This window comes from Callithrix jacchus, chromosome 1, assembly GCF_049354715.1.
Source record: "Callithrix jacchus isolate 240 chromosome 1, calJac240_pri, whole genome shotgun sequence".
Classification (NCBI taxonomy): Eukaryota; Metazoa; Chordata; class Mammalia; order Primates; family Cebidae; genus Callithrix; species Callithrix jacchus.
Genome location: NC_133502.1, coordinates 191,964,096 through 191,978,419, shown reverse-complemented (window position 1 = coordinate 191,978,419; position 14,324 = coordinate 191,964,096). Strand labels below are relative to the sequence as shown.

At 40.8% G+C, this 14,324-nt stretch overlaps 1 protein-coding gene across 5 annotated transcripts in view; it reads right to left on the bottom strand.

Moving 5' to 3' along the window:
* Positions 1-14,324, bottom strand: part of EP300 (EP300 lysine acetyltransferase) — an 81,436-nt gene that overhangs the window by 2,670 nt on the left and 64,442 nt on the right. For 3 of the 5 annotated variants that reach the window (XM_078334899.1, XM_078334914.1, XM_078334909.1), the window contains 11 exons: positions 12,948-13,058; positions 10,140-10,196; positions 9,067-9,144; positions 6,553-6,620; positions 5,479-5,629; positions 5,211-5,357; positions 4,506-4,619; positions 3,551-3,716; positions 2,081-2,245; positions 680-841; positions 108-389 (listed from right to left, as the gene is read on the bottom strand). In XM_078334899.1, coding sequence (XP_078191025.1) covers positions 108-389; positions 680-841; positions 2,081-2,245; positions 3,551-3,716; positions 4,506-4,619; positions 5,211-5,357; positions 5,479-5,629; positions 6,553-6,620; positions 9,067-9,144; positions 10,140-10,196; positions 12,948-13,058 — 1,501 coding nt within the window. The remainder of the gene's footprint in view (positions 1-107; positions 390-679; positions 842-2,080; positions 2,246-3,550; positions 3,717-4,505; positions 4,620-5,210; positions 5,358-5,478; positions 5,630-6,552; positions 6,621-9,066; positions 9,145-10,139; positions 10,197-12,947; positions 13,059-14,324) is intronic. The other 2 variants (XM_078334902.1, XM_078334916.1) reach the window with 1 other exon arrangement.

Here is a 14,324-nt window from a genome sequence, read left to right as displayed (position 1 = left end):
TGAGGCCAAGCCCCAGCACCCCACAGGCCTATATAACTGCACGGCCCCTCGTAACAGTGAAAAACCCTGCAGAGCTCATCTCCTCCCTTCCACAACCAGGTGCCTACCTCACAGACAGTGCAGTGCCAGCGTGTCTCCACATGGTGCTTGCATTCATTACAGGTGTAGACAAAGCGGTCCTGGCTCTGTGTGTGCAGCTCCACCAGCATGCACATGGTGGACCACTGGGCTCTTCGGAGTGAAGAGAACTCCAGGTGCTTGTCCCTTGCCAGCGTGAGAAACGCATCCCGACCATCCATCAGATCGCAGGGGATGAGAGGGTCAGGGTCAACAATGGGAGGCAGGGAGTTGGCAGCAGGGCCAGCAATGAGGCGGATCACAAAGAAGACCTGCAAAACAGACAAATCTCTTTTTTTGAGACAGGGTCTCACTTTGTCACCCAGGCTGGAGTGGAGTGGCGTGACCATGACTCACTACAGCCTTTGCCTCTTGGGCTCAAGCAATTGTCCCATCTCTGCCTCCTGAGTAGCTGAGACCACAGGCCCACAACACCATGCCTGGCTAATTTTTCTACTTTTAGTAGAGACAGGGTTTCAATGTTGGTCAGGCTGGTCTCAAACTCTTCATTTTAGGTGATCCACTGCACCCAGCCAGAAATCTTCCCGTGGCTGCATCTTACCTCTTTATGCTTCTCCATGGTGGCATACAGTTTCTGTGAGAGGTCGTTAGATACATTGGGCATCCCAGGTTTCTTCTTGTTGCCCCTACTCAGGCTGCTCTTATTTTTGCTGGTTTTCTTATTATTCTTCTTTTTAGCATTTTTGCTGTCTCCCTTGGTCACCTGCAGAATAGCACAAAGGAGACAAGAAAATAAGTTTTTGTTAAGTGATGTGGGGCTGGGCGCCGGTGGCTCATGCCTGTTAAACCCAGCACTTTAGCAGGCCGAGGCAGGTGGATCACGAGGTCAAGAGATCGAGACCATGGTGAAATCCCATCTCTACTAAAAAATACAAAAATTAGCTGGATGTGGTGGCACATGCCTGTGGTTCCAGCTACTCGAGAGGCAGGATAATTGCTTGAACCCGGAAGCGGAGGTTGCAGTGAGCCGAGATTGCGCCAGTGCACTCCAGCCTGGTGCCTGGTGACAGAGCGAGACTCTGTCTCCCCAAAAAAAAGTGATGTGGGACTAACACTGAATATCGCCCTTATTTGAAACCAGACATCATAATCTTATGCCTGTATCTTATTTTACTAGTTGTTTTCTTTTTATTTATTCTTTTTCCTTTAGAAAGACCTTATTTTGACCTAATTTTTTTACCAGTGATCCTTAAGGCAATGGTGGCTCTTTAGCTTTTTGCCTAGAAGAGGCCACAGAGTATGCAGACCATGCAGACTGAATGTATACCAGATTGGGGCGAGGGAACAAGGAATGGATGGCACTTTGGGGTAGTGAAGAGTGCATGAAAGTGGGGAGCCAGAAGACCTTGGTTTTATCTCCTTCCACCCATATTCTAAAATGGTATGAGCCCACAAATACTAAATGACAAGGCTGTAAGACTTCGTTAACAGAGTATTAAAGGGTGCCTCTGTAAGTTAAATTCAATGGAGGTAATTCTAGATATGCTATGGGGAAATAACTGGTGAGGTTATTAAGCCAGACTTAAGTTATTTAACAGGCAAATTCTGCCTCAGGCCTGTTTTATATCGCTAAGAATGGTTTTTAAATTTCAAAAGATTTTTTTTTAAGAGAGAGAAAATACGCTAGAGATTATATGTGGCCCACAGGCCTATAATATTCATAACTTAGTCTTTCAGATAAGTAATCCTTCAGTTTCTTTTATCATTTCACATTACTCAGTCTGAGATACCATTTTAAAAGGGGGTCTGGGTCTGAGGCTTTAAAGGTTTAATGCCACTGAAACAGAACCCTAGTAACCTTTCTAAGCCAACATTTCTTGCCCAATTTTAAAGAGCTCTTTCACACCTGAGAGCTTTAAAACCCAACTGAAAGTTTAAGTGCACTTCTGGGTTAAATATTAGAATCAAGGTATAGATTTGAAAGGAAACTCAGTGTCCTTACATCTGTGCTTTCATTGCTGGTGTTTTCTTCTCGTTTTCTCTCTTCCTCCTCTTGCTCCAGTTCCTTAATGCTTTCTTCCAGAACATTGGGCCAGAAATCACCCTCGAAGTAAGGCAATTCCTTTGCACTTGTTAATCTATCTTCAGTAGCTTGTTTAAAAATATCCTGCAAAAATATGCATGTAAAATAGGAATTTCTATGTTCTTTTAAAGCACTGATTATAGAGAATAATCACAGCTAACGAACAAGAAACACAAAAGCTTAAAATGTCTTGGAAGTTGGCAGACATGTTATATCTAAGCCATAACCCAGGGAGGTATGTAGAAAAACACTGAAAAGGCCTGGCCTAAAGTTAAATATTCTGGTTTTCTATTTCCTCTACCTATAAAAACAGGGAACTTATAGGCTTTTATACAAACAAGTGGCAATTATCCTGCCAGCATCAATGTCAGGGTGGCAGCACCATCATGTATGCCATGGCCCTTACCACTCCTTATCATAGAATATGTGGTGTGAAGCATGCTCTCCTCGCTACCATCCTTGGAATTTCAGCAGCTTTTACTGACAGCTTTGTTCAAAATGACCATAACTACAAATATTGGAAATTGTATCTGCTGCAGAATGATTTGCTGGGGTGCTCAGGAAAACATCCACTTGATGAACTACTAAAATGAGGAAGACAAGTTTGTGTCATGAGACAGCCTATATTCATGAATGTTTATCTATTTTTGGCTGGGTGAGGTGGCTCACACCTGTAATCCCAGCACTTGGGAGGCTGAGACTTGTGCTCAGGAGTTTGAGGCCAGCTTGGGCAACATGGTGAAATCCTGTCTCTACAACAGCAAACAAACAAAAAAAAAACAACACATAATTAACCAGGTGTCATGGTGTGCACCTGTAGTTCCGGCAACTCAGGAAGCTGAGTGGGAAGATGGCTCAGAGCCTGGGTGGCAGAGGTTGCAGTGAGCAGAGATAATGCCACTGCACCCTAGCTTGGGTGACAGTGTATGACCCTGTCTGAAAACAAAACAGAACACCCCCACCCCTAAAACCTCAACCAACCCAAACCAAACAAAAAACCGAAACGAAAAAATACATTTTAAGGCCAGGCACAGTAGCTCACGCCTGTAATCCCAGCACTTTGGATCACCTGAGGCCAAGAGTTCAAGTCCAGCCTAGGCAGCACAGCGATACCCCATTTCTACCAAAACAACGACAAAAATTTTGGTTACATGTTTAAAACAGGGATTTCTTGATCTACCACTCTTCAAAGACCAAGTTTTCCTTACATTGAAAAATTTTGAATATACGAAATAAAAGCAATCAAATTAGCAGTTTTAGGAATTACATGCAAGTGTTAGGACAAACAAGACTTTTTTTTTTTTTAAGTTAAATGACAGAATATAGAGCAGCAACATTAGTGAATTTCCAGATCTACTGTCAGCACCTGGCCCCCATGTCCCAACTGACCTTGTAGTCATGGACAATACGCTCTGATACAGCCTTGTCAAGCATTTTTTTGTACCATTCCTGCAGTCGCTTGGGCTTGGGTATCTTCTGGTCAGGAGGATGGCAATGGAAGATATAATCATCTCCCTCACTTGGTGGACATGCCCAAATATGCCCTGTTGTGTAACTAGCAATAGAAAAAGAACATTAAGGAAAAAAGATAATCTATTCTAGAAGGCTATAGTTTAAACCAGAAGACGGAGCTGATACAGATATCAATGATTCCTCCCAAGATAACACAGTCAATAACCTAACATGAGATTAATTAACATTGTGAAGCCAGAACTAGGCATAACCCACAGTAAAAACAATGGATCACACATTGCCTACTTATTTTTGGAGGCAGCAGAATGTTGTGAATTTCAGCCATAAAGCAGGTAACTTAGCCCTGGATCCAAAAACTCTGTCTGCATATTAATACCAAATGAAGATTACATTGTAAAGGAAAATGGATCTGTTTAACAAGGGAGCTAAAAAAAAAAGGCAGAGTCTTCAGAGAAGCAGCCTTCCAGATGAGGGAGTGAATGTCTCCAATGATGTGCATATTCTAAAGGTAAGAAGTATCTCCAGAGCTGTTTTGTTTTTGGTCTCGATCCCAGGTTGTAAAAGTTAAAATTCTGCCCTCAAGTGAGAGGCAAAAATCAAACTTCAAAGCAAACTGGACCCAATGGCTTAGCTGAACAAAATAAAACTAATGCTGAATGGGAGGAATTAGGGCCACCATAACCATTTCTTTCCTACTGACAACATTAACTTCGAAGGGGCACCGACAAAGTTGAGAGAATAATTGTTATGTAAGAACTAAAATAAGGGGAAAAAGGGCAAAGAGTTATACATTTGCATATTTAACCTATGTCTTACCAGAAGGCCATGCTAATTAAAAAAAAAAAAAAATCCATTATCAAAATATGCTTACCCTAATTTCTTGACATATTCTAAATATCCAATTAGGATTTCATGATAGACTGCAGTCCTCAGGCATTTAGGACGGAAGAAATGAACACTATCGAGGTAAGATATGTATACTCTCCTATACAAAATGGGGAGAACAAAAAAAAAGTCAAGTCTTACATAATGAGTTCTTTATGTGCCTACTATTATTTGTGAAGCTCATCACAGGCAGGTGGGTGACTCGACTGTGAACCCTTCAGGGAAGTTCAGTGAGCCAGTGGCTTCCTTCTGTCTGTAGTACCTAGCAGTGCTTGGCACATACATATCAATCAGTATTTGCTGATCACTATACATTCTTACTACTGCCTTTATACTACTTTTGGAGATAAGAAATTCCCACCCTATTTGTAAGACATACTTTCACAAAGCTACTTAACTATCCAGATTGAAGCTCATTTTCTGAAGAGTATAACACGTTTGTTTCCAAATTCCAATTTCAGGTTGCTATTTATATCCTTTATTACTATGACCACAGAAGAGCAGTATTGAGCAGTTATTTTGTTTGGGGGTTTGCTTTTTAATCTGTTTCACTTTAAAATCATTCGACACTTGAGATTTTGCATTTCTAAACCAAGCACAATAAACTCTTGCCTGTTATGCTTTTCCACCTACTATTATAACTTGGAACTCCCACACAAATCAGGAAGTAGCCACTGTGAGCCAGTCATACCTCTGGTTGGGTGGAGGGCAGTCAGAGCCATACTCTTGAACATGCATGCCAAAGAAGCACAGGTCAACACCATCAATTTCTTCAAAGGCAAAGAGGGCTTTGGTTCGGTATGGAAAGGATTCTGCCATCTCTCCACTGTCCACAAACCTATACAATTCAGATGGTGGGGGGGACCACAATATAACTCATTCAGATTGGAATCACCAGTGGTAACCATGTATGAGCAATTCTGGATCCACAAGAGAAGAAAAGTGAAATGACTAGATACCTTGCTTTCATGCCTGGTTTTACTTCCACGGTTTTGTCAGAAGCATGAACTACTCTAACAGTGACCTCTCCTGACTCAGGGTGATTCTGTCGCCTCAGAAAGTCATTCACACGATTCTCTAGAAAGGTACCAAGTCTGGTAGATGGCAACCCTAGAATGTAAAAGTTAAAAGTTACTGAGGTGCAAATTTACTACCGTTAGTCTTAAGGTTCAACCTCAAATCTTATTTATACTTTTTTCAATACAAATAGGATAAATTAGTGAAATTTAAAAAATCATAGCAAAGCAGTCATTACTTTGCAGATCTGCATGTTATACTAGAGGTTCAGGGACCATGCAAATCTTCTCCGTATCATTCTAACATATGTGCTGTTAAAGCAGACACAGTACTCAATGTTTTCTAAATGTCATTTTCCCCAACTTTTTCATTTTGAAAAATGACTAATTTTGGAAGAGTCTACAAAAATACAGAACGGGCTGCGTGCCGTGGCTCATGCCTGTAATTCCAGCACTTTGGGAGGTCAAGGAGAGCGGACTACGAGGTCAGGAGTTCAAGATCACCCTGGCCAAGATGATGAAATCCTGTCTCTACTAAGAATACAAAAATTAGCCTAGCGTGGTAGCAGATGCCTATAATCCCAGCTACTTGGGAGGCTGATGTAGGACCAGTCACATGAACCTGGAGGCGGCGGTTGATGTGAGCTGAGATCCTGCAACTGCACTCTAGCCTGGGTGACAGAGTGAGACTCTCCAAACAGACAGAGGGATGGCAATTCTGGCCAATTATTTCCACATCTTATTCCTCCTTTATGAAATGCCCCAAATAAGAAAAAACATAGGAACAGGAAAAACATCCATCTTGTACATCTACAAATCCATTCCTTGGAAGTTTTTCTTTGGTCTAATAAATTTCACACCAAAAAGTACAGATCAACTATAAGGAGAGTAACCAATCATTTTATTTTTACTCTGATTATTACAGTGATTAAAGAAAGTAATTCACTTCGGGTGGTTTCTTCTTGTCTAGGCTTCAGGTAAGTTTGGACAAAATTTACTTTTAAGAATAAAACTTACTTTTAGCAGAAAACTTATTTTCTTTCCTAGTTCGTGCACTTTTCTTTAAACAGCCATCACAGACGAATCTAAATGCAAAAAACTTCGTTTACACATCTTAAAGAAACGATTAAGGCATGTAACAAAATCTATTGTTTAAATAAAGTTAAAATTTAAAAGACAATCTGGTGGAACCATTTCTAAATTTCTAACGAGTTAATAAAACTAACATACAAAGAGCTTTTAGAAATCACGAAGAACAAAAGAGATAACTGAAAAACAGGCAACAGACATGAAAAAACATGAAGAGCATATAAATTGGTTTACACACAGAAAGATGATCAAGGATTACAAATCAAGATAGAAGTTTTGCCAATGTAATTGGGGAGAAAAATCCTAAGTGGTGATACTGCCTATACGCTACTAGTTGGAATGTACATTTTAAGAGTAGAACCAGTAGATTGTTACTGAAGATGTATAGGATATGTCTTTAATGAGAGTTTCCACAGAAACTTGTTTACCAACTAAGTAAATAAATGGATTACAGTATATTAAAGAATACTATGCATCCATTAAAACTGCAGCAGCCAGCCAGGCGAGGTGGCTCATGCCTGTAATCCCAGCACTTTGGGAGCCTGAGGTGGGCGGATCATGAGGTCAGGTGTTCGAGACCAGCCTTGCCAGCATGGTGAAACCCTGTCTCTACTAAAAATACAAAAAATTAGTTGGGCATTCCTGTAGTCCCAGCTACTTGGGAGGCTTGAACCCAGGAGGCAGAGGTTGCAGTGAGCTGAGACCATACCACTGCACTCCAGCCTGCGCGACAGAGTGAGACTCTGTCTCAAAACAAACAAAACAAAAAATGCAGCAGACATAAAAAAACGTCTATGAACCCAGTACTTTGGGAGGTTGAGGTGGGTGTATCATTTGAGGTCAGGAGTTTAAGACCACACTGGCCAATGTAATGAAACCCCATCTCTACTAAAAATGCAAGAGAATTAGCTGGGCATGGTGGTATGCACCCGTAATCCCAGCTACTCAGGAAGCTGAGGCAGAACTGCTTGAACCCAGGAGGCAGAGGTTGCAGTGAACCAAGATTGTACCACTGTACTCCAGCCTGGGCAATGAAAGTGAGACTCAATTAAAAAAAAAAAAAATCTATGACCTATAACAAGATACAAAAATTAAAAATTAAATACATGTAAATTAAGAAAGTATGATTGTATGTACAAAAGGGTGTAGAAAGAATCTTTCCAAACTGATGGCCATGCTAATTCTGTGGCGGGGAATGTGCGTGGGAAAGGAGAAGCTGAGACCATCACTTTTTACTTTATGAACTCTCATACTATTCAAATTTTAAGAAAAAGCAAAAGCTTAACACAGTAATAACAGGGATTGTCATTCAGCCGACTGATCCTAAATTCCAACAACCATAAGAAGTCTCTTAATCATTTCTAAGAAGTCTATGATTAAGGAAAGCATTAAAATGGCACACGTAAAAGACAAGTCATGCTGAAAATACAACAGCCACCAAACCATCCCCTATTCTAATTTTCCTTAGTGTTATTTTCTATGTGAAAATAACAGTAAAAAAGAAAAGTGAAATTTGTTAAACCAGCCTGCCCTTTCTTCTAACCTCCAAATCAGGAGCAACAATCAGCCCAAGAATGGAGCAGAAGACATCGAGATCCATGGAGATCCCATCCTAATGAGAGGCACTTGATGCCCATCATACCCTCTTCCTTTGGAACATGGCTCGGATTAGTTCCTCTTGTACAGAGTGATGGCCTCTCCCTTTTACTAGACAATTATACTATGACTACAGCTTTATAATTTGCTGTCCCCAGCCCTAACCAAAAGATGATCCTTACCAGGGCCAGACCAATGGTATCATTCACAGCATGATGCTAGTTTCTAGATGTCTTATTAAAAGCATTTACTTTTTTCTTTCTCTCTTTTTTTTTTTTTTTTGAGACAGTCTCACTCTGTCACCCAGTTTGGAGCGCAATGGTGCAATCTCAGCTCAATGCAACCACCTCCCAGGTTCAAGTGATTCTCTTGCCTCAGCTCACCTGTAGCTAGGATTACAGGTGTGCGCCACCACGCCCGGCTAATTTTTGTATTTTCAGTAGAGATGGGGTTTTGCCATGTTGGTCAGGCTGGTCTGGAATTCCTGACCTCAGGTGATCCACCAGCCCCAGTCTCCCAAAGTGCAGGGATTACAGGCGTGAGCCACCTTGCTTGGCCAAAAGCATTTATTTTTAATGTGTAATAACTACAACATAGTTTTAGTAAAAAATCCAGAATAAAAAAAATATATATATGGCTAAAAAGAATGTGTATTTAAATTTAAAAAAATTAAATATCTTTAATTTTTAAAAAGTGAACTGTAATTATCGTTGCCAAACCCAAAGAAGAAAACTTAAAGACAGTAACTTGGAAGATACAATATAGTCATTGCATGCATAGAATAAAAAACTCGTTAATATTCATGATAAAGAGAAATTCCAGAGAAATAAGCAACTTAAGCCTTACCCAGCAGGCCAGATTATCTCATGGTGAAGGACACAGATTTGATGCATCTTTCTTCCGCACTCTGTACATTCAACAAACCTGGAAGAGCAGAGACAATTCCAAGATAGATTAACCTCAAACCTTAACCAAATGAAAACTTCAAATATTTCCCATGATTTCTGACAAAGATACTCATGGTCACGATCAAAGAACTGGGAACAGTTTTAACAAAGTTTCTATTTTTTTTTTTTAGAGATAGGGTCTCATTCTCTTGTAAAGGCTGAAGTGGGTGGCATGCTCACAGCTCACTGTAACCCTAAACTCCTGTGCTCAAGACATTTTCCTGCCTTGGCCTCTCAGCTACCTGGCTGGGACCGTAAGCACATACCATCATGCCTGGCCAATTTTTCTGAGACGGAATCTCGCTCTGTCACCCAGGCTGGAGTGTAGTGGCATGATGTCAGTTCACTGAAACCTCTGCCTCCCAGGTTCCAGTGATTCTCCTGCCTCAGCCTCCCAAGTAGCTGAGATTACAGGTGTGCACCACCATACTCAGCTAATTTGGGTTTCAACAAGTTGGCCAGGCTGGTCTCCAACTCCTGACCTCAGGTGATCTACCCACCTTATCCTCCCAAAGTGCTGGGATCACAGGCATGAGCCACTGCTCCTGACCAAGCCCAGCTAATTATTAAAAGACAGATTACTGGTGTTGAAAATTCCAAATGAATCTGATACCATCCCATCCATTTTAAGAACATCTAGAATACATTTCAGTCCTTCACGCTCTAAAGGCCTCACTGCAAACTGGAGGTTTAGATCTTTAATGTTTTCCATTGAACATTATGAACATTAAAATTAACATTAAAAACTTCTATCTTCTGCACAGGCCAAAAAAAAAAAAAAAAAAAATTAACATTAAAAACTAATGTTTCTTAGTTCTTCAATGTTTTCCGTGGTTTTACTACTCATTAGATGTATGTTATATAGATTTAGCCCAAGAATACAAGATCATCTGATGGATCGTGCAAACCCAGAGAATAAAAGGGAAAAGGAAAAATCAAAGCGTACTAACTATTCAAGGGGGTCTTACTTACAGTTCAGGATCCAGTGTGTCATTTTTTCTCTTGGAAAATTGTTCTTTATTTATTGTACTAAGGAGAGAAAAGGGACACAATGAGAAAAAGTGATAGAGATGACCAATCAGACTGCTTTATCTAACAAAAGGAACAAACTTCACACTATAAATGGATTTAGGTCTTTTAAGAATACACATTTAAACAGATGCATTCTTGGCTCACACAAAATGCATGTTTACGGTAAAGGAATATTCTATAGGGCTTAAGAGGAAATACATTTCCTCTTATCAGAAATGGAGAACCCAGGAAGAACTAGAAAAACTATTCCTTCTTTTCCTTTTAAAATCTTGCATATTACTACTCTTGAGGTGTTCATTTAATGTTCCTAGACTGAGTTATAAAAAAATGGCATGTATACTGGGAAGTAAACCACTATTTAAATAAAAAGTTTTCAGGAAGAATCTCGTCAAACAACTTTTTACAACAGAAAATTTCAACATTAAGAATACATGTGGGCCGGGCATGGTGACTCACACTTGTAATCCTAGCACTTTGGGAGGCCGAGGTGGGTGGATCACTGGAGGTCAGGAGTTCAAAACCAGCCTGGCCACCATGGTGAAATCCCATTTTTATTAAAAAAAAAAAAGGGGCCGGGCACAGTGGCTCATGCCTGTAATCCCAGCACTTTGGGAGGCCAAAGCGGGTGGATCACTAGGTCAAGAGATCGAGATCATCCTGGTCAACACGGTGAAACCCCGTCTCTACTAAAAATACAAAAACTTAGCTGGGCATGGTGGCGCAGCCTGTAGTCCCAGCTACTGAGGAGGCTGAGGTAGGAGAATTGCTTGAACCCAGGAGGCGAAGGTTGCGGTGAGCCGAGATCACGCCATTGCACTCCAGTCTGGGTAATAAGAGCGAAACTCTGTCTTTAAAAAAAAAAAAAAAATGCTGGGCATGGCGGCTCCTGCCTGCAATCCAAGCCAAGCACTTTGGAGGCTAAGGCAGGCAGATCATCTGAGGCTGGGAGTTCAAGACCAGCCTGACCAACATGGTGAAACCCTGTCTAAAAAAAAAAAAAAAAAATACAGGCCGGGCCGGTGGCTTATGCCTGTAATCCCAGCACTTTGGGAGGCCGAGGCGGGTGGATCGCGAGGTCAAGAGATCGAGACCATCCTGGTCAATGAGGTGAAACCCCATCTCTACTAAAAATACAAAAATTAGCTGGGCATGGTGGTGCGTGCCTATAGTCCCAGCTACTCGGGAGGCTGAGGCAGGAGAATTGCTTGAACCCAGAAGGTGGAGGTTGCGGTGAGCCAAGATCATGCCATTGCACTCCAGCCTGGGTAACAACAGCGAAACTCCGTCTCAAAAAAAACAAAAACAAAAACAAAACACATATTTTGGGGTAGTAAATCTGAAGGACAAAAATTCCATGATTTCACATTTCAAAATTTCACATGGTTTCCCATCCTAAAACCTAGCATACCAGACTGTTCATAGCCTCACTACATACAAAAGCTAACAGTTCTTACCATTCTCCAACTAGAATCGACATTAGTGGGCCCAACTTGGACTACTGTGATTCTTCCTTACAAAAATGAGGACATATCCATACTGAAAACTGTTTCTCATACTAGTTGTGGCCTAGAGATTCTTTCGTCTCTGTTGACAGCATTCTCCTGAATGGCCTGTCGTGCTACTACAAGTCTGAAGACCAGCAGCACCAGAAGAAATCTCGTAATTTGTTAAAAACAGACACTTGTGTCCACTATAGACCTGCAGAATTGGGAAGGGTCTTGTTCCTACACTTTTCAAAGCAAGAGATATACTGCTTTCAGGTTTAGAATATTTGGTAAGCCACTTGACAGAGTTCAATGGCAAGGATTATGTCTCTTCCCGAATCAAGAAAACTTACCCTAGAGCTGACCTTCCTGGCTTAACCAAGTGTCAAAATGTTTCAAGGATTATAGGCTCCCAGTATCTACTCTCTTAGCTGGCACCCAGACACTGCTGTTTTGACAACTCAATTTAGAAAAGTTAAACACAGCTTTTCTCAGAAGCCCCATTTACTAGGAACAAAACAATTACATATTTTTGTGCAATGTCCTAAACAGAAGTAAATATGAACCTGCAATATTAAAATTATACTAAGCAATTTTTCCTTCTTCAACAGTCCAAGTTTGAATTATAGTGACTGCCTAAATCTTAAGAGATTACTACTATTACTATTAGACTATATGTTTGAAATTTTTTTCTCAGCCATTTACCAAATGATAAGAGCTTGTGAGATTGCAAAGCCCAAGCAAGTCTCTTAAACCCCTGCATGTTGTTAAAGTCTAATATTCATTAAAATAGTGACTTGGGTCTTCTGTTAACTTACAAGAGAAGGGTATAAAGTGCTTATCAATTCAATTACCCTCAAATTCAGAAAAGTTAATAATGAAGTTTTCTTATACTAAACTTTCAATTTTTCAGAGAGAAACTGATTGCTTCCTATACAGAGTAACTTTTACTATAACTAAGATGACTGCCTACTGCTGACATATTCCCTAGTCCAGTGTCTCATAGAGCTTTCTACTATGATGGATATATTCTCTGGGTTGGCCAATATGGTAGCCAGCAGACACAGATAGCTACTGAACACTTTAACTGTAAGTAGTCCATGTGATAAACAATTTTTAACTGTATTTAATTTGCATTTAAATAGCAAGACATGACTAATGGCTACCATATTCAACAGCACAGCTTAAGTTCATTTAGAAATAAGGCTGTGTACAATCACATGACAACAACTAATTAGCACTTTTCAAAATAATGGTTACTTACGTTTGAGGCTGGGAAGGGTCATCCCCCAAAGAAACGCTCTCCCCTTGGATCTCATTGAAACACTTCTCACAGAAATGATACCTGTCGGCAAGAAGGCCATACTGGGGTGAACTGTTCCGTTCACACAACACAGCCCAAGCCAAGCAACGAAGCCACCAATCACAGCAGGCCAAGGAGGGGGACGGGAGCAGAGAGCAGGTCATCAACGGCGACAAGGACATTCAATGATGCAGATATATGGGCCCCACAGTTTGGGTTTTTTTTTGTTTGTTTTTTTTTGGTTTTTTTTTTTTTGCAATCAAAGCCAAGTGCAGACAACGACAAGCATGAGGGAGAAAAAAAAACACAAAACAAACGAAGAAATGAGGGATTGCAAGACAACAAAAAACATAAAAGCAAGACAGAACAACACAAAGCAGAAAGCCAAGGCAAAGCACAGATTAGCATTAAATATCTCAAATGGGATCACAAGTAGCAAATGATTACTGCAAATAAAAGCAAAAGTCTCAATTACACAGACCCATATCCTTTCATTTCAGCAATTAACGCTATGTGATGTAAATAATCAAAAGGAGGAAGAAGGATAAATATACCAGGGAGAGAAGAGCTGCTACTCACTACCTAAATATAGGAATCACACTTCTTCCCACTTATAAAACAAAAAGCCATAGCCTCCCCCTTCCCCTTTAAAAAGCCCACTAGAGATACAGTTGCAGAAAACAATAATGTAAAAAACCATAGCCAGGTGCAGTGGCTCAAGCCTGTAATCCTAGGACTTTGGGAAACCAAGGTGAGTGGATCACCTGAGGCCAGGGGTTCAAGACCAGCCTGCCCAACATGGTAAAACCCTGTCGCTACTAAAAATACCAAAATTAGCTAAGCATGGTGGCACATGCCTGTAATTCCAGCTACTTGGGAGGCTGAGGCAGGACAATCACTTGAACCTGTTAGGCAGAGGTTGCAGTGAGCCAAGAACATGTCACTGCACTCCAGCCTGGGTAACAGAGTGAGACTCCGTCTCAAAAAAAGAAAAACAAAACAAAACAAAAAAACACCATGGATTAAAAGACGCAAAATTTCTTTCTTATCCCAAGGAAGCCTTAAGTAAAAAAACAGCTTTCTGGCCAGGCATGGTGGCTCTTATCTATATTATCAGCACTTTGGGAGGCTGAGGCAGGCAGAACGCTTGAGCTCAGGAGTTTGAGACCAGCCTGGGCAACATGTCAAAACCCCGTCTCAACAAAAAATTAGCTGTGTGTGTGTGGTGGCATGTGCTTGAAGTCTCAGCTACTCGGGAAACTGAGTTAGGAGATCACCTGACCCAGCGAGAGGCAGAAGCTGCAGTGAGACAAGATCACGCCACTACACTCTAGCCTG